The sequence below is a fragment of the Nannospalax galili genome, unplaced genomic scaffold, assembly GCF_000622305.1.
Source record: "Nannospalax galili isolate Female #2095 unplaced genomic scaffold, S.galili_v1.0 scaffold423, whole genome shotgun sequence".
Taxonomy (NCBI): domain Eukaryota; kingdom Metazoa; phylum Chordata; class Mammalia; order Rodentia; family Spalacidae; genus Nannospalax; species Nannospalax galili.
The window spans coordinates 185,854-209,674 of NW_008350949.1; the positions used below are offsets into that span (position 1 = coordinate 185,854).

Below are 23,821 nucleotides of genomic sequence, written 5' to 3' on the forward strand. Positions count from 1 at the left end.
CCAAAGTGGTCTCATCACACACATTGAGCAGTGAGCAGACTCCTGGAACTTCCATTTCAGCTTCTGGCCAGTGTCGAACTTGCCTATAAGTTGGGGAGGGTTGTCTATCCTGTTCCCTTGTTGAAGAATAATGCAACTAAATGTGGTTACACATGCTTGAAGTGTTATGCCGGCATTTGTGGGGCAAAGGACCGCTGCAAGTTAAGGGCCACCCTGGTCTGTATAGCAAGTTTCAGGCCATCCAGGGCTAAGTAGTGAGACCTTGTTCTGAAAAAGCGGAAAAGCAGATGAATAGTACTACAAGAGTCTTTTTTCCTTCACACCAGCCTGTTGTGTGTTACAGTTTTTATTTGGCCATTTAAATAAACATATACAATAATAAAAGAACCCCTTTTGAAAAATTGGACATTTAAGATGGAGGCTCATTTTGCATTAAGGAGAATAAGATCACAGAGGTATGAGGAAATACTCCATTTCAAATCCACTCAACCTTGTTTCAAGTGAAAAGAGTATCTAAATTATTGTCTTCCTTTATGTGATTCTGGGAGATAAAAGAAACAGATTGTGGTATAACAAGATTGCTATGTACATCCTGAATTAAAGGAGCAACAACAGGCTGTGGATAATAATTATGGACTCAGCAATGCTTCCCCTACGTATCAGAGTTTCAACTCTGATTTTTTTTATAGAGACAGTCTGGCATGTGTGGTGAGATGTTTCAAAAAGATGCTCCAGGAAGTGTGAGAGTGAATTTCTAGAATCTCTTGGCACAGAGTTTTAAAGAGATTCCATCAAGAATGTTTCTCTCTCTCTGTCTCTCTGTCTCTGTCTCTGTCTCTGTCTCTGTCTCTCTCTCTCTCTCTCTCTCTCTCTCTGTCTCTCTCTCTCTTCAGTATTCTGCCTCTAAAAAGCCCCCCTGGGGGTTGGCATAAAGAGAAAGCACTGTGTCTCTGTACTAGAATATATTTTAATAATAGGATTTGAAAATATTGGTTTTTTTCTTTTCATTTGTTTTCCCTCACCCCACCCTTTGTAATTAAAACAATCCAACCTTCCATTTTTGTAGACTCCCTGGCCACACACTTAAGTCAAGCAGAACACCCTTGGAAGAGGTTACTGTCATTCATTTCCCTTTGAAGTTCGTTCCAGTGAGGGCAGGAGCTGGCTGGTGGGGGGTGCCCTGAGCCAAGGACATCAGAGCCAGGGGTGTTCTCCAGTGCTGTTTGCTTTCTCACCTCCTCTGTGACTTATTCCACGGGAGAGCTGCCGGCCAGTAGGGAGCTGGCAGGGAAAGAAGCTTGAGTTTCGCTTCCAGGGACACCTTAACTCACAGATCTCTAACTATTCCACACACTACACAGCCCCCAGCCAATGGGGGGGTATTTTTTTTTAAGCCACGTATGATTTTTTTGTTGTTGTTTAAGGGAACTAAGTGGATGACCGCAGACTCACAGAGAGATTCTGAAGCCCTCATTTTGAAATAGTCTTTCCAACCCCAACTTGCACATGAAGGAAAAATAAAGTTGGTGGGAAGAGAGAGGGCTGGAGCAAGACTAGGATGACAACTTTCCAGATCTTTCTGAAACTGGCCTTTAAAATCTGAACTTAAAACTTTTGCTTGATGTGTTGTGAATTCCCAGGACACTTGCTCCACTCACATACATTGAAAATGATCATAAAATTTCCGATTCCATCTGTTTCCCAATTTGTGAAGGAAAAAGCGTGTTTAGGACTGCTCAATAGGTTGGTTCTTTAAATTCTCTTCTAAACAGTCTGAGTGAGGTAATGGTATTTCCATTTTATAGCTAGGAGAACAGGATCAGAGAAATGAAGTTACTTGCCCAGGTCTCATAGCCAGTAGGTGAAAGGGCCCAAAATTTGAGGTCTGCCAGTCTCCCCCCTCACTTCCTTCTCTGTTCTGTGCTGTCCGAAGAAGCTAAAGGAATAGACGCAGGGGTCATACTGCCTAGATTTAGATCCTGGCACTACCTGTTATTAGCCCTAGGATCCTGGGAATCTCTCTGTCCCTCAGTTTCCTCATCTGTAAAACGGAGAGAGTTGAGTTTTATGAGGGTAAAATGAAATACTGACAGCCCAGCAAGATAGGTCTTATAAAGTACCTATTTTTTTAAATGAATAAACTGTCCAGTTGTAAATGAACTGGGATTTGAACTCTAATCTTTCTGATTTCAAAGTCAGGAAACCCCAGTGCCACGCTGTCTTTTCTCTGCCAAGCTCAGGACATGCCAATAGCATTGAATCCTTAACTACTTAAGAGTTCCATTGGCCAATATCCAGAGAATTGAGAAGTAGTAAGCCAGTACCCTACTGACTACGAATTAGAAAGTTCTGTCTGCCTGAAATCTATGACAAGAAGAATCTTCTTTCAGTTCATCAATAATTTGAGAGCCATTGTGAGGCCCTTGAGTTTTGTTTTTGGTTAAGTAGTCCATGTTTTGCCATAGGACAGCCTATGCTGACTCTTCTAACCCCTATTTTTCTCCAGTCGTCACACCTTGTACAGATGTGGCTTAAGTATTGACAGTGCCTGCTGGTAGTCTGACAGAAAAAGGGTGGCGGCATGGCAGGGAGCCCAGTTGGAATACTTCAAGAAGTGATGACGACATGGATGTAAGGTTGGAGAAAGGTGATAGTGGAGAGATGGACACCCCAAAGGTTGGTCTCTGTCTGTTCCTCATGACAGTCTGTCTCCCTCCTCTAGAATATTCCCTGAAGACAGGGCATTGTCTTATCATTTGCTACAGCTGAGAATGGTACCTGGTATGTGATAACGTCAGTGATATTTTTCAAGGACTGAATATGGGTACAAGTGAAAAATTGTGGGGCTTAAGGAAGACATAGTTGATTCAGTGTTACTTGTCTTTATTGTAACAAACTACCTGACAAAAGCAACTTAGGGCAGAAAGGTTTTATTTGGCTCAGAGTTCCAGGGGACATAGGTACAGCCCTTGATAGTTATGTGGCAGGAGCAGGAGGCAGCTGGTCACATTGTGTCCACAGGCAGGAAGCAGAGAATAGTGAATGCCATTCTCCTTTTGCAATGCAGGTTCCCAGTCCATGAATTGGTCCAACCACATTTAGGATGGTCTTCCTCCCTCAGTTTACCTAGATAGTTCCTCACAGGCATGCCCAGAGGTTTACTTAACCCTAGATAATCCCTCACAGGCATGCCCAGAGGTTTACTTAACCCTAGATAATCCCTCACAGGCATGCCCAGCGGTTTACTTAACCCTAGATAGTTCCTCACAGGCATGCCCAGCGGTTTACTTAACCCTAGATAATCCCTCACAGGGATGCCCATCTCCTGGATGATTCTAGATCCTGTCAAGTTGACAGTCACACTTAAATTTTGACCCTGGATGGGTCAAAATGACTTTAAGAGAAACTTTAGGGTAACTGGAGGAACTCTTTTGAGTTCATGGTTAGGATTTTCAACTAGGCACATTTATTCAGGTGTTCACAGCTGAGAGGGGAAAGTTAAGACCTGCTGTGGTTGTGATGGTGGGGGAGGGCATCAGGACTGAGGCTCCATAGCAGAACTGTTAAGGCAGGAGGGGGTGTGGTAGACAAAGACGGCTCCAAAGCATTGAGTTGTGGAGAAACTGAAGCCCCTTTTGGGGGTGGATCACCGTGGGTGAGATGGAGTTGACAAGGTGGATCCAACCTGTTCAGCTGGAGTAGAGGTGGGAACCAATGGTGGATCCTGTAAGTAACCCGTTCAGCTGGAGTAGAGGTGGGAACCAATGGTGGGGTGCAGTCATGCCTGCAGCTCTTGGCTGCTGTACTGTTTAGACCCGGGAAGCCAGGAACCAGTGAAAACTGCTTCCTGGTAAAGTTGATGTTTAACTTTGTGCCTTTGCAAGGGCAGTGAATGTCATTTGACAATCAAAATCATACTTGTTTTGACTTTACTTTTATATCTAAATTTAGCTTACAAAACCTTAAAAAAAAAAAACCCCAAACCCTCCTGTTTGGATGAGGACATATTGCTGAGGTTAGTCTTCATTTTTAGCCTTTTTTAAAATAATATTTTTAAATATTTTATTTACTATTTTTATTTTATGTGTATGAGCGTATTGCCTGCATGTATGAAAAAAAAGTACACATGTCGAGCAATATCCTTGGAGGTCAAAGAGTGTGTCCGATCCCCTGGAACTGGAGTTACTGTCGGTTGTTAGCCTCCATGAGGGTGCTGGGTTTCAAACCTGGGTCTTCTACAAAAGCAGTAAGTGCTCTTAACCGCTGAGCCATCTCTCCAGCCCCTTAATTTTAGCCTTGAGTATTGTACTATTTATTTTGTTAATTCATGGATAGACATGGGAGAATTTTTACTTTATAAAGAGTGGAATTTTTAAAAAAATTATTTTTATTTTATGTGTATGAGCGTACTGCCTGCATGCGAGTGCACCCATGTCATGCAATACCTCAGAGGTCAGAAGAAGGCTTCAGAGTCCCCTGGAATTGGAGTTAAGGACGGTTCGTAGCTGCCATGTGGTTGCTGTGAATTGAACCCGGGTCCTCTGCAAGAGCAGTTAGTGCTCTTAACTGCTGAGCCATCTCTCTGCCCCTGCCTAGAAAAGAGTGGAATTTTTTTTTTTTTTTTTTTTGTTTTTTTGTTTTTTTTGAGACAAGGTCTCCCTGTAGCCCCAGCTGTCCTGGAACTTACTATGTAGACAAGGCTGACTTCGAACTCACAGAGATCCGCCTGCCTCTGCTTTCCAAGTGCTGGGATTAAAGGCGTGCATCACCACGCCCGGCCAAGAGTGGAATTTTTAAAGTTCTAAATGTAGAAGTATTATAAAATGTAACTCTTCCCACTATATATAGTAAAAACTAATTTTATGCAATGCATGGCTTATAAACTTTGCTAAAAAAAAAAATCTGTTGTGGTAAATTTCACATTTTATTTAATTCCAAGGTGAAAGTTGACCAGTAAGTGTCTCCTGTCTTAAAATGGATCAATTCCACATAATAGTGAGACTTTTCAAAATTATTTATTTATTTACTTTTATGGTTCTGGGGACAGAACCCAGGGCCTCAGTGTTCTACCACTGAACGGTACCCTAACCCCAAATGTGTTTATTTTGGTTTCATCTTGTTTTCAAGATTGGAATACAGAACCTGAGGTGAGGGAATAATTGGTTTTGTATGTGTATATAGTGACTTCTGGAAGTAGGCACTGTTCTGAGCATCTTTGTCATTACAGCAGTCCTTGTGGACCTTTATTATCCCCACTATTCAAATGACAGAGAGATTAACTCACTAAGAGACAGCAGGACCAAACTTCAAATCCACGTATTTATTTAGGGCCGGGGTTGCTGCTTCTGACGACTTAGGCTCTGTTAATTTTGTGTTAGGACTGGGGAGGGCTCTGTTGGACTATCGCTTGAGGACTATATACCTCGCTGGTTGCAATGTATACAGTAGGCCTGATTGACTTGTGGTTGAAGGTGTGATTCTTTTTCTTATTTTATCTTTTCTTTTATTGATAATCATAATTTAAAGTATTTCCACCTGAGTATATAATTGGTTTCGTTTATTCACTCATTAACATTTGTTGAGCATCAAAACTTGTTGAGTATATATCCACTATGTACCAGACATGGTTACAGGTAGTGGTAATACAGATGTGAACACGACAGCAAGGTCCTTTCCTCATAGAGCTAACAGTCCAGAGGGAAGGACTTGATAAAGGCTAAGTTGCTGTGAAGAAACTAAGTTCGGGTTAAGAGACAGATAGTGACAGAGGGGCAGGATCTTTTGGACAGGGGCAGGGAGAAACATGAATAGTAGCATTTGTAGGATGTGGGTCCTAAACAAGGGAATGAGATTGGGAAGATCTGTGGAGCATGTTCCAAGCAGAGGGACTAAGGCAAGGGAGCATGTCAGAGCCAGGGAGTAGTGGGCAGGCCTGTGGGCTGTTGTGAGGATCTGCCTCCACCTCTGCTCACCATCCTCTTGGGGTAGGAAGCAGAGGCCCACTGGTTCTTTACTTTGGCAGCTCTTTAAGATGATTTGTGACCCAAGAATGGTCTTGCATTACTATTAGACAAATCATTGCATTGTAACTAAGAAGTGGTACAGTTTAATTTTCAAAGTTAATAGTAGGGTCTATTCAACAACCTTTTGTTTCTCTTTCATGGGTTAGCCATTTAAAGTGGAAACATCATACTGTGTGCCCCCTACAGACAGAATGTATTTCCTCTTTTGCTGATCTGAGGTTGGCGTCAGTGTAGCTAGGAACCTTGATGCTGAAGAACAGAACTGTAGGTCTCTTGGTTTTAAAATAGGTGGAGGGGCTAGAGAGATGGCTCAGTGGTTAAGAGCACTGACCTCTTGCAGAGGACCCAGGTTCAATTCCCAGCACCCACATGGCATTTATGAACTGTCCTTAACTCTAGTTCCAGGGGAATACGAAGCCCTCTTCTGACCTTTGGGGCATTTGCACAACACAGTACACTCACATGCATGCAGGCAATACACTCATACACATAAAATAAAATAATAAATAAAATATTTTTAAAAATAGGTGGATGGGGCTGGAGAGATAGTGCAGTGGTTAAGAACACTGGCTGATCTTGCAGAAGGCCAGGGTTTGAATCCCAGCACCCACGTGGCAGCTAACAACTGTCCATAACTCCAGTTCCAGGGGACCCAACAACCTCTTCTGTCCCCTGTGGGCATTGCATGACATGGGTGCACTTACCTACATGCAGGCAATATATTCATACACATAAAATCAATAAATAAAATATTTAAAAAACTAGGTGGGATAGACCCGAAACAGCGCAGTGAGGTGTCTTCCCCAGTGTCCTCTAGGCCCTTTCATCATCAGTTGTGATATAATCCTTAAATCTCCTTTGGTTCACATACAAAGGAATAGATTTTCATTGTGACATTTCCATCCATATACCCCCATGTACTCTGTTCTCGTCCCCTGCCGTCCTCCCAATCTTTCCTCTTCCCCTGGTGACTGTCCTCCTGTTCCCTCCAAATACTTTTAAATTTATTTTTTATTATTGCTGTGTGTATGTGTATGATGTGTATGTATATGTATGTGTCTGAATGCGAGCACACTTGTGCCATGGTTCATGTACGGAGGTCAAAGGACAATTTTCATAAGTTGGTTTTCTCGGCTTTGTTGAGGCAGGGTCTTGCTACATAGTCCCGGCTAGCCTGGAACTCGAGATGTAGACCAGACTGGCCTTGAACTTACATAGCTCCTCCTGCCTCTGCCTCCTGAGTGCTGGGATCAAAGGTGTGTGCCACCATGCCTGGCTGTATCCCTCAGCTTTTTTTTTTTTAAAGGATTCATTTATTTTTATTTATACAAGTGCTTTGATTACTGGTATGTATACTGCTATGTGTGTAGTGCCTGGGAAGACCGGAAGAGGGGTGATAGAGCCAAAATACGGTTGCTAGAAATTGAATCCAAGTCCTTTGGAAGAACAGCAAGTGCTCTTAACCCCTGAGCCACCTCTCCAGCTTTTTACATGTATACTGGGGATCAGAACTCAGGTCCTCATGCTTACATAGCAAACATTTTAAGCCATATCCTCAGCCCTCTGATTATCTTGTTTCTATAAAATGTATTAGTTGCTAGACGTAGTGACATACCTGTGATCCCTGCTCTCAGGAGGCTGAGGCAGGAGAATCGCAAGTTCAAGGCTACCCTGGGCTACATAGGGAGCTCCTGTCTCAAAAAAAAAAACAGTAAAAGAATAAACAAAAGGGCATTTATTTAGAGGTCAATCCTTTACTTACTCTGAGTAGTTGAAGAATGAAATATGCCAGTTAAATTTATTTTAAAAAATTATTTATTTTTATGAGTATTTTGCCTGTATGTATATAAGTGCACCAACATGGGTGCAGTGCCCACAGAGGCCAGAAGGGTGTGTGTGTGTGTGTGTGTGTTGGGGGGGGTGTCATCCCCTGGAACTGGAGTAACAGATGATTGTTAGCTGCCATGTGGGTTCTGAGAACTGAATCCTGGTCCTCTGCTGAGCCATCTCTTCAGCTCCTTCCTCCTTCCTTCCTTCCTTCCTTCCTTCCTTCCTTCCTTCCTTCCTTCCTTCCTTCGTTCCTCCCCCTCCCTCCTTCTCTCCCTCCCTCCCCTCTCTTTCTTTTTCTTTCCTTCCTTCCTTCCTTCCTTCCTTCCTTCCTTCCTTCCTTGCATCCATCCATCCATCCATCCATCTGTTGTATGTTTGCTTGGTTGGTTGATTGGTTTTGATTTTCTGAGACAGAGTCTCATGTATAGTCCTTGCTGGCCTGGAAATTGCTATGTAGACCATACTGGCCTCAAATTTAGAGATCTTCCTGCTTTTGCCTCCTGAGTATTGGGATTAAAGGCATGTGCCCCCACACCCAGCTTTTTTCAAGATTTTTTTTTCTTCCTCTCTCTCCTCCTTCCTTCTCTTCCTCCCTCCCTTCCTCCTTTTCTTCCTCCTCTCCTCCCTCCTTCTCTCCCTCCCTCCCTTCTCTTTTTTTTCTTTCTTTCTTCTTTCTTCTCTTTCTTTCTTTCTTTCTTTCCTTCATTCCTTCCTTCCTTCCTTCCTTTCTTTCTTTCTTTCTTTCTTTAAATTCCTCTTATTATAGCCTCTCTTTCTCTCTCTTCCTCTCTCTCTCTCTCTCTCTCTCTCTCTCTCTCTCTCTCTCTCCTACCCCCTTACCGTCCCGAGGACCCCTCCTCTTCCTTTCCCTCCCCTACCGTCCCCTCTCTTCCCCTCCCCTCCCCTCCCTTCCCTTTCCTTCCCTTCCTTCCCTTCTTCCCTGATAGTGAAGATTATTAGCCAGAAGATTCTTGTATTTACCAGAACGTAAATCACTGATGGTTGTCTTCACCATGATTCAGAGTATGTGAGTGCTCCTGAGGGTTTGGACTGCTGGGCTCCTCCCAGGTCCTGTACTTGTTTTTTACATGAGGCTTTCAGGAAAGCTTTGTTGGATAATAAAGTTTCTAAGACATATAAACATAATTTCCAGAAATTAATTTGATTTTTTTCTAGATTCATTTAGAAAACACTTCTAAGATTTAGAAAATGAACTGAAATCAGCTTTAAAGAAAATATCCATTTTTAACTTGTTTTTTTGTTTATTGCTGAATGAAATGTGTTAGTTAAGCATTCTAATTATTATTTGCAGTCTAGATGAACAGAAGTAAATTAGAGGCCCTTTTCTGTGTATTTATTTTAGTACACACCAACAGCACAGTTTCTTCCCTCCTTCCTTCCTCTGTCTCCCCTCCCTCCCTCCCTCCCTCCCTCCTTCCTTCCTTCCTCCTTCCTTCCTCTGTCCCCCCTCCCTCCCTCCCTCCTTCCATTTATTTTATGTGTATGAGTGTTTTGCCTGCATGTATGTAAGTGACCCATGTGTGCAAACCTGCAGAGGCCAGAAGAGGGCATTGGATCCCCTGGAACTGAAGTTACAGATGGTCGTTAACCACCATGTGGATTCTAGAAACCAAACCCCGGTCCTCTTGAAGAACAGCCATCTCCAGCCCTAGCAATGCAGTTTCTTAACAGTCAAGCCTCTTACGATTTATGAGCGTAATGCTACCATAACTACTAGCAACAGCACAATGAGCTCTGGTAACTGGGAGTTTTATAGCTGATGACTTCACTGGGGCACTTGCCCAGACAGCAGTTACTTTCTAAAGTCGTAGCGTGTCAGGGCTGGCAGACATCTAACCAAGATCCTGGAACTTAGAAGGCTAAAATGTTCTGTTTGTCATTGTAGCCATGGTTTGGGGGTTTTAGGGATGTGAGACCAATGACTTCAGTCTGGAAATTTGGAAATTGATAGGCATAAGTACAGGGAAGGTCTTAACCTTAGTTTTGGATGCCAGAATAAGCATATGAAAGTGTTCTCTGGAAACAGCCACTAACTTGAAAGGAGCTTGATGCCTGGTCATGTTTATCTAGAGAAGGCAGCTGTAGTCAATAAGCTCATAACCTTTTGGACTGACTCTCCTTGCTATTAGTGCTAGCTTAAAAAATAACGAATTCCATATCATCAAACATTTAATTGTCTGTGGGATTTTGTTTGGGGAGCTTCCCCAACATTGAACCATTTTAGTCAATTCAAATTATAGTGAAATAAAGAAACAGATTACTTTGAAATTATTACTATTGTGTGTGTGCGTGTGCGTGTGCACGCAGATTTGCATGTGCTATGGCTTATATGTGCAAGGACAACTTTGGAGTGTCAGTTCTCCCCTTCCACCTTTATGTGGGTTCCCAGGGATTAAGCTCAGGCTTGTGTATTGAGAACCTTCACTGAGCCACCTTGCTGGCCTGGAAATTAATTAATTAACTAATTAATTATTGTGTGCACCTGTGGGGGCCAGAGACTTTGTAGGAGTCGGTTCTATCCTTCCACTCTGTGGGTTCCAGGGATTGAACTCAGGCTAGGCGGTACATGCCTTTACCCATCAATGCCCCTTGCTGGCCATGATATTTTTTAAAGCAAACTTTAAAAAAAGGTATTTATTTATGCTTATTTTATGTGTATGTATGAGTGTTTTGCCTGCATATATGTAAGTGCACCATAAGCATGCAATGCCTGCAGAGGCCAGAAGAAGGTGTCAGATCCTCTGGAACTGAAATTAGCGGTAGTTGTTAGCTACCATGTGGGTACTGGGAACTGAACCCGGGTCCTCTGCAAGAACAACTGGTGCTCTTAACCACTGAGCCATCTCTCTAGCCCCCATTAAACAAATTTTTTAACTGGCTGTTTGTTGGTCTGGTTATTAACACAAACTGCCAGAGGTAATTTAGTGTAGAGCCTGAACTCGAAATCTACAAATTCTCTGGTATATATATGTGGGAGGGGAGACCAAAATGTACCTGCAAGTCCAGAAGTATTTGATTGCTGTAGATTTAGCCCGAGAACCTAGGATAGCAATAACCTTGTCAGTGTGAAAATGTCTTGAGAGACCATAATATGATTTTGGTGTCTAAAGAACCTCATGGGTAGATGGGGCAGGCTTTGTTGTTGTTGTTGTTGTTTTTGTTGTTGTTGTTTGGTGGTTTTTTTTTTTTTTTTTTTTTTTTGTTTTTTTTTGGTCTTTTTGAGACAGGGTTTCCCTATAGCCCCAGTTGTCCTGGAACTTGCTATGTAGACCAAGCTAGCCTTGAACTCACAGAGGTCGGCCTGCCTCTGCCTCCTGAGTGTTTGATGGGATTAAAGGCGTGTACCACCACTCCAGGAGTGGCAGTTTTAAAGTAAGTATCCAGAGGCCAAATGCTCACTTAGGTTCTCTATAGTTTTGTGAGAGGAAGAGAACAACCCATCCATCAGACTTTCCTCAGAGAAAGTGTACTAAGGATTTCCCAATGGTTTTGATAAAATGTTTTGTATTTGGTGAGCAGTTTCCATGTGAAGCATATTCTGCTCCAATCCTTGTGTGACAATTCGTGACTCCCTTTTCCTCTGATTCTTACTTAGGAAGCTGCCCTCTGCAGACAGCTCCCCATGGAAGCTGAGACCTTGGCCAATGTCAACCCACCTGCTATGACCCCAGATATGAGGTCCATCACCAACAACAGCTCAGATCCTTTCCTCAATGGGTAAGTTAACACTGGGGGCCATTGATTTTTTTTTTTTTTCTTTTTTATTATGTGACCTATAGTGCGATGTTTGGTTATACTCAGGAAAGGTAAAGAACTTGAGGGCTGAAGGTATGGGGAGACCTGGAAGAGAAGTTATCTACCTTTTAAAACATTCTCCATTTCAAAAACTAGCCATATGATATGGAAGAAACCTGACTCAATGATTGGTACATGAGGATGAACTTACAGTTTAAACAGGAGGGTGTTATCTAGTAATTATGCTTTCAAGACTCTTGTACTTTTCTGTAGTGGAGCAGGGATAAAAGCAGGACACGGAAAATAGACAACAGCAAGAACTGTAGAGGCATTTGAAGGGTGAATCCGGTTTGTAGTTTAGTTAACAGTATTCCGCAATGTTAATTTTCTGGTTGGGGTAATTGTGCCTTTTCTATTAAGGAAACTGGTGAGATACAGAAACTCCTTCTGTTCTTTTTGCTCGTTCTTTGTGAGTTTTAAGTTTTTCACAATTAAAAATTAATTAAAACAAAAGAGATATTGATGTAAAAAAAAACCCACCTAGTAGCAGAAGGAAAAGATAACTTACCCAGAATTACCTAAATGATAGACACAGTCGACTTTAATTGTAACCTTTTAAACCTAAATATGGGGCAAGATCTCCTTTGTGTTTCTGACTTGAGGAGGTTCCTGGAAAACAAGTACAATTAAAGAGAGAGATGAAAATAAACAGTAACCAAAACAGTGAACAAATGTTTATTTTTAAATTGTTAATTTTAAAGAAAAGAAAAAATATTAAGAAAAATATAAGAGTTGCTAACGCATCCACTACCCAGGCTGTGTTTCCATCCAATCTTAATTTTTAGTAAAAAGAAATTAAGGGACCATCTGAGTCCATCCCCACCATCACTGAGCTCTCATTCTACCCTTTCCTTCCCCAGTAGCAGCCACTATTCATATTTTTAAATTGTTAATTTTAAAGAAAAGAAAAAATATTAAGAAAAATATAAGAGTTGCTAACGCATCCACTACCCAGGCTGTGTTTCCATCCAATCTTAATTTTTAGTAAAAAGAAATTAAGGGACCATCTGAGTCCATCCCCACCATCACTGAGCTCTCATTCTACCCTTTCCTTCCCCAGTAGCAGCCACTATTCAGAAAGTGGTGTGTCCATCACACTGAACTGTGTTTTTAGACAGGATCCCTCTGTATAGCCTTGAACTCAGGATCCTTTGCCTCAGGCCCTGATTGTTGGGGCTCCTAGGCATGTACTAGCAGGACTGGCTTCATACACATTTCTTAATGCCGTTAATGTGCATCTAAAGCATCTTCAGTATTGCTTCTGTTTTTAAAAATTCTACATGCACAGTGTCCTGTACCATACTCTATATGTAGGAAGGTATCCAAATGGTTATTTTGAGATGAAAGGAGTTCAGTTCCATTTATGATAAAGGGACAGTTTTACTTACATCTAACTGACTGGTTTCCTTCAGATTGGGATATATATTTCAAAGTTAAAGTACACGGCCGTGTTTTCTCCCCTTCACTGACTGAGTTCTGTGGCTGCATTTTAATTGTGAACTTTAGTAAGTGGGCTCATAGGGAGGTCTCCTTTTTTCCCTTCTGCAGAGGGCCCTATCATTCAAGGGAGCAGAGCACGGACAGCGGCCTGGGGTTAGGGTGCTACAGTGTCCCCACAACTCCAGAGGACTTCCTCAGCAACGTGGACGAGATGGACACAGGTGGGAACATAACTTGCGATTGTTTGCAGTGTTTTCCGTTTTAAATTGTTCCCTTGATTATCTTGAGTCTAAAAGCCAGTAAGAAACTCTAAGGCTCAACAACATAAAATGACAGGGAAAAGCCACTCTGTCCACAGGCACTACTAGCAAACACCAGCCCTTTCACAGAGTTTATACAGATAGAGTTTTCACATGGGCGTGGGATTCTAAGCGTGTCGTGTCGTGTTGTGTGCTCCCCCCGCCCCTTGCTGTGCAAAGGAGACCAGTGCTCTTCCTACTTTTTAGTTGTAATGAATGGTCCATATTCTTCTGGGAAATGATACTCTCTGTAATCCTACAAACACACTAATGTTTTCATGTTCGTTATTTTGGGGAAAGCAATTGGCAGTGAGCATTTAGAAAGTTAGCAGCTCAGAGGATTCTAAATTGCCAGCTCCAATTTCTAACATTATAACATCTTCCCTCAGTAATGAACAAGAAGAGAACCAGCTGACTTCCCCAGCCCACAGCCTATGCATCTTTCAGGTCAAGCTCTCAAGGAGTGAGATTATAGCTGCCTTTCAGCCTCTAGTTGTAAAACTGAGTTTAGCTTAACTAAGCTTAATCTAGATCCCTAAAGATGCAAGTCAGACTCTAGAAGATTTTCTGGAACAGGCATGTCCAACCTGCTGACATAGAGACACAGCGTTGTCACCTACAAAGTTCACACTGAGAATTGCACAACTAATTGCATGTTTCTAGCAATATTGTGGCCTGCTGGCCAAGCTAAAAATAAATGACAGCTCAGGTATTCACAAGCTTCTCTGCTGTTATTATTGATGATAGAAAAGTAATTGTTCTCTGACGAAAGTGAAAAATTGCTTCCCCCAAATCATTTATGCACAGTATCTGCAGTCGGGTACATGCCGTTCCTGCGTGATGGCTCTGTGTGCTGCTGTGAGGCTGAACTGTTTGTTGTTGAGACTGCAGGTCATACTGCAGCTAGATTTACAGTGCAGCCTTACAAGTACAGGGCTGGAGCCTCGCAGGCCATCTCTGTGTGTGGAGAGCACTGACCAGACTGTCTTGTGAGGAGGCACATGGGAGTAGTTTGAACTGTTTGCAGCACTGTTCCCCAATTTATTACTGTGCTGCTCTCCCTCCTCCCACCTTCATCTCTTCTGATTTTTTTCAGTGAGAGATTTATTTTGTTTCCTTATTGAAGTTGTTCCTGCCTATGTTTAACAGTTGTTTACTTTCATCTTTTAAACACCAAGAATCCAGTAAAGGTAAAAACCGAAATTAAAAAAAAAACCCCAAACCCAAGAGTATTTATTTAATTTTTTAAAAATTTATTTATTTATCTATTTTATTTTATTTATTTATTTATTTATTCATTCATTCATTCATTTATTCATTCATTCATTCTTTTCAGGCAGGGTCTCCTAGTTTCCCTAGCTGGCCTGGAACTTACCATGTAGACCAGGCTGGTCTCAGAGAGATCTGCCTGCCTCTGCCTCCCAAGTGCTGGGATTAAAGGCTCGGCCATTTCCATACGTGTCCAAAATAAAATCAAGTGGGTAATTGGGAAGAGTTTTGAAGACATAATATGCATTGAAATGGTGCCTTGAAATGGTTGCAGACAAGGCAGCCTTAGTCTGTGTTCCTCCACCTATGTGGACCTCAGCTTCTTACCAATGAAATGAGAGTAATGGTCTCACCTCTGCTCTTCTGTTGAAGAAGGTTGATGCAATATACGAAATGGATTTGATAAATCCTATGGTTCCTTTGCAGCAAGTGCACACCAACAATAGCAAGACTTGGTGCAAAGGTAGAGCAGAGGGACTGGCAATCAACAGAGGCTGGGCAGTCTTCCATGCTTCTAGACTGCTCCATAATAATCCCCGAAGAATTGCCTGTATTTTGTCAACACCAACAATAGCAAGACTTGGTGCAAAGGTAGAGCAGAGGGACGGGCAATCAACAGAGGCTGGGCAGTCTTCCGTGCTTCTAGACTGCTCCATAATAATCCCCGAAGAATTGCCTGTATTTTGTCTCACCGACCTTCAAAAAAAACGTTTATTTTGTTGTATTTATTTTATGTGTATGAGTGTTTTTCCTGCATGTATATAAGTGGACCTATGCCCTTCAGTGCTGGTGGAGGACAGAAGAAGGCTTTGGATCTCCTTGAACTGGAGTCAGGGACGGTTGTTAGCTGCCATGGGGGTGCTGGGAATCAAGCACAGATCCTTTGCAAGAGCAGGCAGTGCTTTTAACCGCTGAGCCATCTCTCCAGCCCCATCACCCACTTTGAAGGGGCTAAAACAACAAAGATAAAAAAGCTCACAATGGCATTGCAGAGCTGCTGGCAAGGGAGATGTTTTAAGATTACCAACCTTGCCGAAGCTTGGCTTGTCTGCTCACGCTTTCGTTTCTGACAAGAATGACTAAGAGGAATTCTTCAGTGTGTCTGGCTACAATATGTACTTTTGAGTATCCCAAGGTTGCAATGATAGTTTTCTGTGGATCGAGGACACAGCTTTCAGATCAGCTGCTGCCAGAGCACCACCAAGGTGGTGAACTTCCGTCTGTCTCCCTGGCTTCCTCCGTGTCTGTCCTTAGACCCTCCCCTCATGCAATTAAAGCTGACCAGTTGGGTGGGAGGGGCAACTGTCTTCCTCTGTTTCTGTGGAGTCTCTTAGGATTCAGACATGTAGCTGTTGCTGGTTCTTTCGGAGGACACACCTATCTAACGTGTTCTGCAGAACTCTAGACTTACTGGGATATACATTCTGCCAAGGTAGGATTAGGTTGTTAATGTGTATCTGCAGACATGAACATGTGAGTTATGGTGTCACTTAATCCCTTTTTAAAGAACTTACAAGGAGTAACATGGTTTCCTTTGACTCTGTTGTAGGAGAAAATGCAGGTCAGACACCCATGAACATCAATCCTCAGCAGACCCGCTTCCCTGATTTCCTTGACTGTCTTCCAGGAACAAACGTTGACCTAGGAACTTTGGAGTCTGAAGATCTGATCCCTCTCTTTAATGATGTAGAGTCTGCTCTGAACAAAAGTGAGCCCTTTCTAACCTGGCTGTAACCACTACCATTGTAACTTGGTGCAGCCGTGACCTGACATTTCCTGGGCCTCAGAAGAAGCGATGGAGCGGAGCAGGTCTGCAGTCGCACCACTTCCTGCCTCCGTAGCCATGCTTCCTCCTTTTCATGTGGCCAGTTTAATCACTGCCTGGTTTTGATTGATGGGAACGTAAGTTAAGCATAAACAAATATTCTATTTTCATTTTCTGCAAGCCTGCATTTCTGTGACAGATAATGCAGAATCAGGTCTGCAGGATCAGTTATGCGGAATCACTTTAAAATCTCCTCTGCCTCATGGCCAAGCTTTATGGGTGTTAGCTGAAATTGTATACACCAATGGACTGTAAACCATAAAAGCTGACCATGGGCAGTGAATTCTGACAGGCAGCTTGGTCCAGGAAATGTGCACAAAGACCTGATTTACAGTTTCAAAAACTGTACTGGTGATAGTAGTAAGAAACGCTTTAAAACTTATTTAACATGAGCTTTGAAAATCCTTGTATAGATGGTAAATTTATGCTGTATGGAATACAATGTAGTTTTGAATCCATGCTGGCTCTGATGGCTCTTCCTCTTCTGGATTTACAAAGTTGCACAGAGCCCTAGTGTTACTCCCCTTCATCATTTTACTACGTAGCACCCAGACAACTTGTTCCTTCCAGCAGAAGGGTGACGGCTGCTTGAGAATCACCGTTCTTAACACCAGAGATCTCGTGAAAGAGACCAGTTTGCTACTAACATAAGCAGTTATCAAACAAACCTTTTTAAAATTGCAGTTTGGATTTTATTTTTGAAATGCAGCTTAGCATTTGATGTTTCTTTTATAAAACACTAATTTTGTAGCTTATGAAAAAGGGCAGCCAAATGTTTTTGATAAATCAGCGGCAACTATATTTTTCTCTTTTGAAACTGTTCTGCAACATCAGGGCGACGTAGATTTTAGCCTGATGGCACACGTGATTAGCATTTGTGTTTTGTAATCTGAAGCCTTGTCAGTTTTGTTTTCAAAATTTCAAGTGTTTAAAAACAATCCTATCTATGAAACTGAAGGATGAAGCAGATCTCTGACTGACGTGTTTAAAAAAAAAAAAAAAAAGCCCCGTTGGGGCATATGCTGGAGACTTACGTTTCTGAATTCAGTAAAATGGATTCCTAAGTATGTTGTTTTAATCCTGTTTGCCAAGTTGGTATAAAAAGACATAAGATATGTACTCAATACCTCTTATGTAACCAACTTTTTTTATTAGCTTTTAAGGACTGAGAGAATCATGTTCGCCTGGCATGCAGGCTACCTATACTACCAATGAAGTCCTCAGCTGCTTAGTCTTTGAACCGACATTATTTATAATCTATAAGTTTAATCTCCTTTTTAAAAAAAGACACTAAGAATCCAGGTCTCTGAGAGGACCCTTTCAATTCCCAGAGGGGTGAGGGCTTAGTTGTTGGATCTTCGATAAGGTCCTTTCTGATTGAATGGAATGTAAATGTACAGAATACATTTGATCTTGTTGAAAAGAAGGCAAGTGAAAAGGTCAAAAGATGAAGCAGTAGAGGTTTGGAATATGGCAGGAAGGGTATTTGATGTGACATGGAAATAGACAAATCATAGCACCTCAAAAGCAAGACAAGCAAGATGCTGGAGAGGTGCCCCAAAGAACAAAGCAACAGTTTTCTCCTACACCCTTTGTACCCAAAGACTCTGTTGTAGAGAAGTGGGCTTTGGTGCACTTTATTGGGAAGGGAGGGCAGGGGAGAGAAGGGGAGGCGAGTGTCAGGGCTGTGTCAGGGCTGTGATGTCCTGTTCATACTGTTGGTGGACATGTCGGCAGACAGGGCCATCTGCCTGCTGTGATTTCTTTTTCCTGAAGGACCCACAGTTTATGTTCCTTTAACTCCTTTGCTCAGTCTGAGCACTCTGTGAGAGAGGTGGGTAGATACTTAGGTTGCTGCTACTTGAAAGAGAGCACTCCTTCATTCTTTTCTTAGCAAAAATGGCAAAAAAGAGTTGTACATTCTTTCTAAGGAATAAAAAAACCAAAATAAAAAACAAGGGACCTATCAAAACTCAGCAGTGTTACTGTATTTTAAAAAAATATTTTTATAGGCTTGTTTTCAGGTTATTAAATGTAGTAGAACACAGAAACAGGCATTCTTTTTTAAAGTAGTTAAGTCATTGATGATTTATGTTATCAAATTTTACAAGTAATTTTCTAGGAAGCTTGTGGCATTATGAAATACTAGGATGATTTTTTTAGTAAAATTAGTTGAAACATTTTTAATGAATATAATATTTTTCCAGAATGAGATATGGCCCCTGGCTGTTTACTAGTAGATAAAGCCAGATGATAGAGTTTTTGTTATTGCTTTTAAGGCCATAAAATATTAAAGATCATAAAAACTAAAAATTTGAAATAAGAGCAACTTTTTTTTTTCAGTGCTGGGGCTTGACCCCCAAGACTTCATGCATGGGAAGCAAGCGCTCCATGACTGAGCTACACCCCAACACTTTCTCTCACTGGTTCTTTAGTATTATAAGTATTAATATTCCCTCGGAATTCATAATAAGGTGCTATTCATATAATATTTCGTATTGTAAGACAACTGCCAGAATATCTAGTCTTTTAAGTCCTGAATCAACATTTTATCATCTCATCCCAAAATTTTGTCATAGAAAAGGCAAATTTAAAAAGTCAGATTTAAAACCTTTTTTTTTCCTGATAAGATGCATTTTACTGAAGCAAATAAATAGTTAAAACCTATAGGTAATTCTGTTCAGTTTAGGTAATTACTAGGCAGTGTTTCTATGTCATATTTAGGTTGAAATGCATTTCTTTCACTGATTTTGTAATGGGAAGGATATAAAACAGTAAGAGTTTTAGCGTCGTGGGAGCTGCTGAGCAGAAAAGCTCAAGTACAAGGTTATGTGAAGTGAGAGGAGTGTCACTGCGTACAGTGTGTTCTTATGATGGAATTAGAAAGCGATGTCTGCAAGGATAATGTCTGTGTAAAAAAAATAAGCTGTTAAAAAAGGAAACTGTAGATTAATTTAATTGGGAAAATGGGTGATTAACAGAGACCGTTTCCCTAACACTATTATTTACAGGCTAGTGCTTAAACTTTAAAAAAATATTTACTTCTACTTTTTGTCAAATGATGCATGTGTGTTTATTTTTAATTCAGAATGTTGTGCATACAGAAAATATGCAGCCAAATCTATAAATCAAACTATTTTATCTGGAGTTTGGTACAGGTTTTTACTTCTCTGATTCTATATAAAAAATAAATACAATTGAATTTCCACTTGAACATTTGTCTTCATTCTTGTGAGTCTTTGTTACTGAGGGTTTGTGTGGAACTGAAGATCCTTATATAACCTCCTGGCAGACAGCAAGAGAGACAGAAAGACAGAATTCTGTAAGCAAATATATTTTGGTTCACATGCCTGGCCTTCAGCATTATGAATGTCCACAGGATTTTAGTTTCTACTTTATTGAAGTATCCACTGAGACATTTAAAGGTACGTATTACAAAGAGTCCTCACGAGCCTGCCAACACTCCCATCAGAACTGTTTTTAACAATATGGTTCTTTCTCTGTTGTCATAACTAAAAACAAAGCAACAATGTGCCATTGGTTCTAAGTTTGGCTCTGTCCCCTATGTTGCAGCTTTACACATCTACTTACCCAGAACTTTAGGTGAGAGCACCCACTCCTTAGCAGAAGCGTTCTGTTCAGCCACAGAATGAGGTAGATACTGGTGGAAAGAACTTGCTAATGCCCCAGAGTCAAGGTCTTATGCATCTTTTTACAACTATGTTTTGTTTAAAAAATATATTTGGGGCTGGAGAGATGGCTCAGTGGTTAAGAGCACGGACTGCTCTTGCAGACAATCCGGGTTCAATTCCCTGCACCCACATGGCAGCTAACAACCATCTGTAACTCCAGTTCCAGGGGAATCTGAAGCCCTCTTCTTCTGACGTCCGCGGCATTGCACGATACGGGTGTACTCACATACATGCAGGCAATACACTCGTACACATAAATTAAAAATAATAAAATTAAAAAATATATGTATATATTTTGTTAATTTTGTTTTTTGTGTATGAGTGTATTGCCTGCATGTGTGTAAGTGCACCCTTGTCGTGCAATGCCCGAGGAGGTCAGAAGAAGAGGGCATTAGATCCCCTGGAACTGGTGTTAGAGACAGTTGTTAGCCACTCTGTGGGTGCTGGGAATTGTATTGGTCCTCTGCAGGAGCAGCCAGTGTTCTTAACTGCTGAGCCACATCTCCAGCCTCACAACTATGTTTCTTTACCTCTTGTGCTTTCTTTTAAATTTTATTATTTGTGTAAGTGTATATCACATGTTTGGGTGCCCTGGGAGGCCAGAAGAAGGTGTTGGGTCATCTGGAGGTAGAGTTACAGGTGGTTGTGAGACACCTGATGTAGGTGCTGGGAACTGAAGTCTCAACCCCCTGAATGCTGGGATTATGGGCATATGCCAATGTGCTTGGGCAAAGCACAGACATTTGAAGTAAGAGTGTCAAGGGAGTCTGTGACAGTGGAGGAAGGGTGTGTTGGGGGATGGAATGAGAGGCAAGCCAAGTAAACCAGGGGGAGAGTAGTTCTGGAAGGGCTGAACTCTTGCATGCTGTGCTCCAGAGTTGGAATTTATCTTACACAGTTGAAACTACAAGGAGGTTTTGATGAATAGAATGACTTAAAAAACTGGAGTGAAGTTGGCCCTCCTATATGGTATCATGCGCATAAAGTGAAATTGAAGTCACTTACTGTCTATCCACAGGGCATGGGGTCCAGAATGCCCTGTCAACACCAGAATCTGCAGATGCACATGTCCTTTATATAAAACAGCAGAGTATCTGTATATGACATCTATACTCTCATACACTTTTAATCATTCCTAAATTATTGGTAGTACTTAAAACAATGTACCTGCCATGTCGATAGCTATGATATAGTTTCAGGAATAAAGAAAGGAAAAAGCATTTTGTAAATATTCTATTTTCCTTGTTTAATGTATTTTAATATTTTGGATTTATTTATTTTTATTTTATGTGTACGAGTGTTTTGCTTGCATGTATGTAAGTACACTCATGGTGTGGGATGCCTGCAGAGGCCAGAAGAGAGCATTGAATTTCCTGGAGTTACAGATGGCTGGGAGCTGCTCTGTGGGTGCTGGGTACTGAACCCAGGTGCTTTGCAAGAGCAACCAGTGCTCTTAACCATGGAGCCATCTCTCCAGCCCCTGTTTTCTAATATTTTTGCTTCATAATTAGATGCATATATGGAAGACCAGCTTGGTAACACTGTGTATCAACAGAATGCTAATAAATTTCAAGAAAGAGCTTATTACATGTCCAACCTTTTGACGTATTCTAGCTTGTTTCTCCATTGTTGTGACAAAACACTGACCAATACCAACTTGGGGGAGGAAAGGGTTTATTTGGTTTACATCTCCCAGGTCACAGTTCATCACTGAAGGAGCCCAAGGTAGGAACTCAGGGCAGGAACCTGGAGGCAGGAGCTGGAACACAGGTCATAGAGGAATGCTGCTTACCAGCTTGCCCCCCTGGCCATGCTCAACCTGCTTTTCTATTCAATAAAGGACCGCCTGCCCAGGGGTGGCATCACTCACAGTGGGCTGGGCCCTCCCACATCACTCAGTAATCAAGAAGATGCCCCACAGACATGGCCACAGGCCAGTCCAATGGAGGCAATTCACCAATTGAGGCTCCCTCTACTCAGGTGTGTCAAGTTGACAAAGCTATCCAGCACACCTATATTGTCATCTACAAAGTTCACACTTAGAGCTACACAACCAAGCTACAAAATAAATCTCATAATATTTGTTTATTTTAAAAATAAATCTTGAGGTTTTAGGTAAGTTTATGATTTTGTTTTGGTCTGCATTCCTGGCTGTCCTGGAGCATTTGCAGCTCAGGTCAGTTATGCTGACTGGGGCTTGGTGTTGAGGTAAAGCCAGGGGATTTAGTAGAGAATTCTGGGACTGAGGGATTAGCAAACAACAGCAGAGCAGAAGTAGGAGGAAACTGTGTGCATGTGCCTGCACATGTGCGTATATGCATGCATGCATGTGTATAGGTGTGCGCATGTATGTGTGCATGTGTGTGTGGTATTATGATCCAACCCAGAGCCTCATAACTACTAGGCAAAGGCTCTACGACTGAGCTGCATTGCCAATCTGAAACTATATATAAAATGGCCTACTGTGTTCCCACAATTAGACATATATGTGCCTGTGTGGTGTGGGGTGTGTGTGTGTGTGTGTGTGCATAGCATCACACTTTGGAATCATTTAAGTGGAGATGACACTTTATATTACTGAGTCTTTCTACTCAATGATATGTCTATTTTCACATTGTCAAAGAGCTACATTTAAAGATGAGAAATGGACTGGAGAGATGGCTCAGCGGTTAAGAGCACTGACTGCCCTTGCAGAGGACCCGGGTTTGATTCCCAGCATCCACATGGCAGCTACGAACTGTCCTTAACTCCAGTTCCAGAGGAATCTGAAGCCCTCTTCTGACCCCTATGGCATTGCATGACACGGGTGCACTCACATACATGCAGGCAATACACTCATACACACAAAATAAAAATAAAGATGAGAAACAAAACCCCTAAAACGTTTTTTATGAGGCTAGGCACCAGGACCATCTCTATCAGAAATGACAGGTGTAATTGTCACCTCTAGAAATCCACTTAACCTTTTTGGGTCTCTTTCCTTACTCTTTTTATGAAACATTTATTTTTCTCACGGCAGCAAATAAAACCTGTTGTCTTTGTAGTATGAATACATTTTCTACATTTAGGGGATGGATGGATTGGAGTCATTCACTTCTTATGGCCCTTTTGTGAGTCTGTTAGACTGAAGGGTGAGAAATTGATGTGTTTTTATACTTATGTGTGTGTGGACATGCATGTGCCATGCTACACATGTGGAGGCCAGAGGAAAACCTTGGGTATTGTTCCCCAACTTTCCACCTTGACAGAAGGACTCTTGTTTATTGCTGTGGATGCCAGTCTAGCTGGCCTGTGGGCTTCTGAGGATGCCCCTGTCTCTGCCTCCCGTATTGCTGTAGAGGTACTGGGATTACACGTCTGCTGCTACATCTGGTTTACATCTGGTTCTGGGGACAGAACTCAGGCCTTCACTCTGGCTCAGGGAACACTGGTGAAATTTCGTATTTTTTTATTTCAAGTCTATTTCCCATAGATAATGTAAATTTAGTAAAGCAAATTTCAAATCATCTTCCTTACTGAGCAACCAGGAGAACTCTCACCACTAGGATGAAACTACTTCTAGAAAGCAGCCACTCACATACCACACTTGGGTATGATGACGTGACTAATTAGGCTGTGTATATATAT

At 41.7% G+C, this 23,821-nt stretch overlaps 1 protein-coding gene across 1 annotated transcript in view; it reads left to right on the forward strand.

The window, feature by feature from the left end:
- Positions 1-19,716, forward strand: part of Wwtr1 (WW domain containing transcription regulator 1) — a gene marked incomplete at its 5' end in the record, with an annotated part of 57,167 nt that extends 37,451 nt beyond the window's left edge. Inside the window, 3 exon segments of the mRNA XM_008848030.2 lie at positions 11,470-11,591; positions 13,218-13,330; positions 16,227-19,716. Of these exon segments, the coding sequence (XP_008846252.1) occupies positions 11,470-11,591; positions 13,218-13,330; positions 16,227-16,411 (420 nt within the window).
- Positions 19,717-23,821: the final 4,105 nt, after the last annotated feature.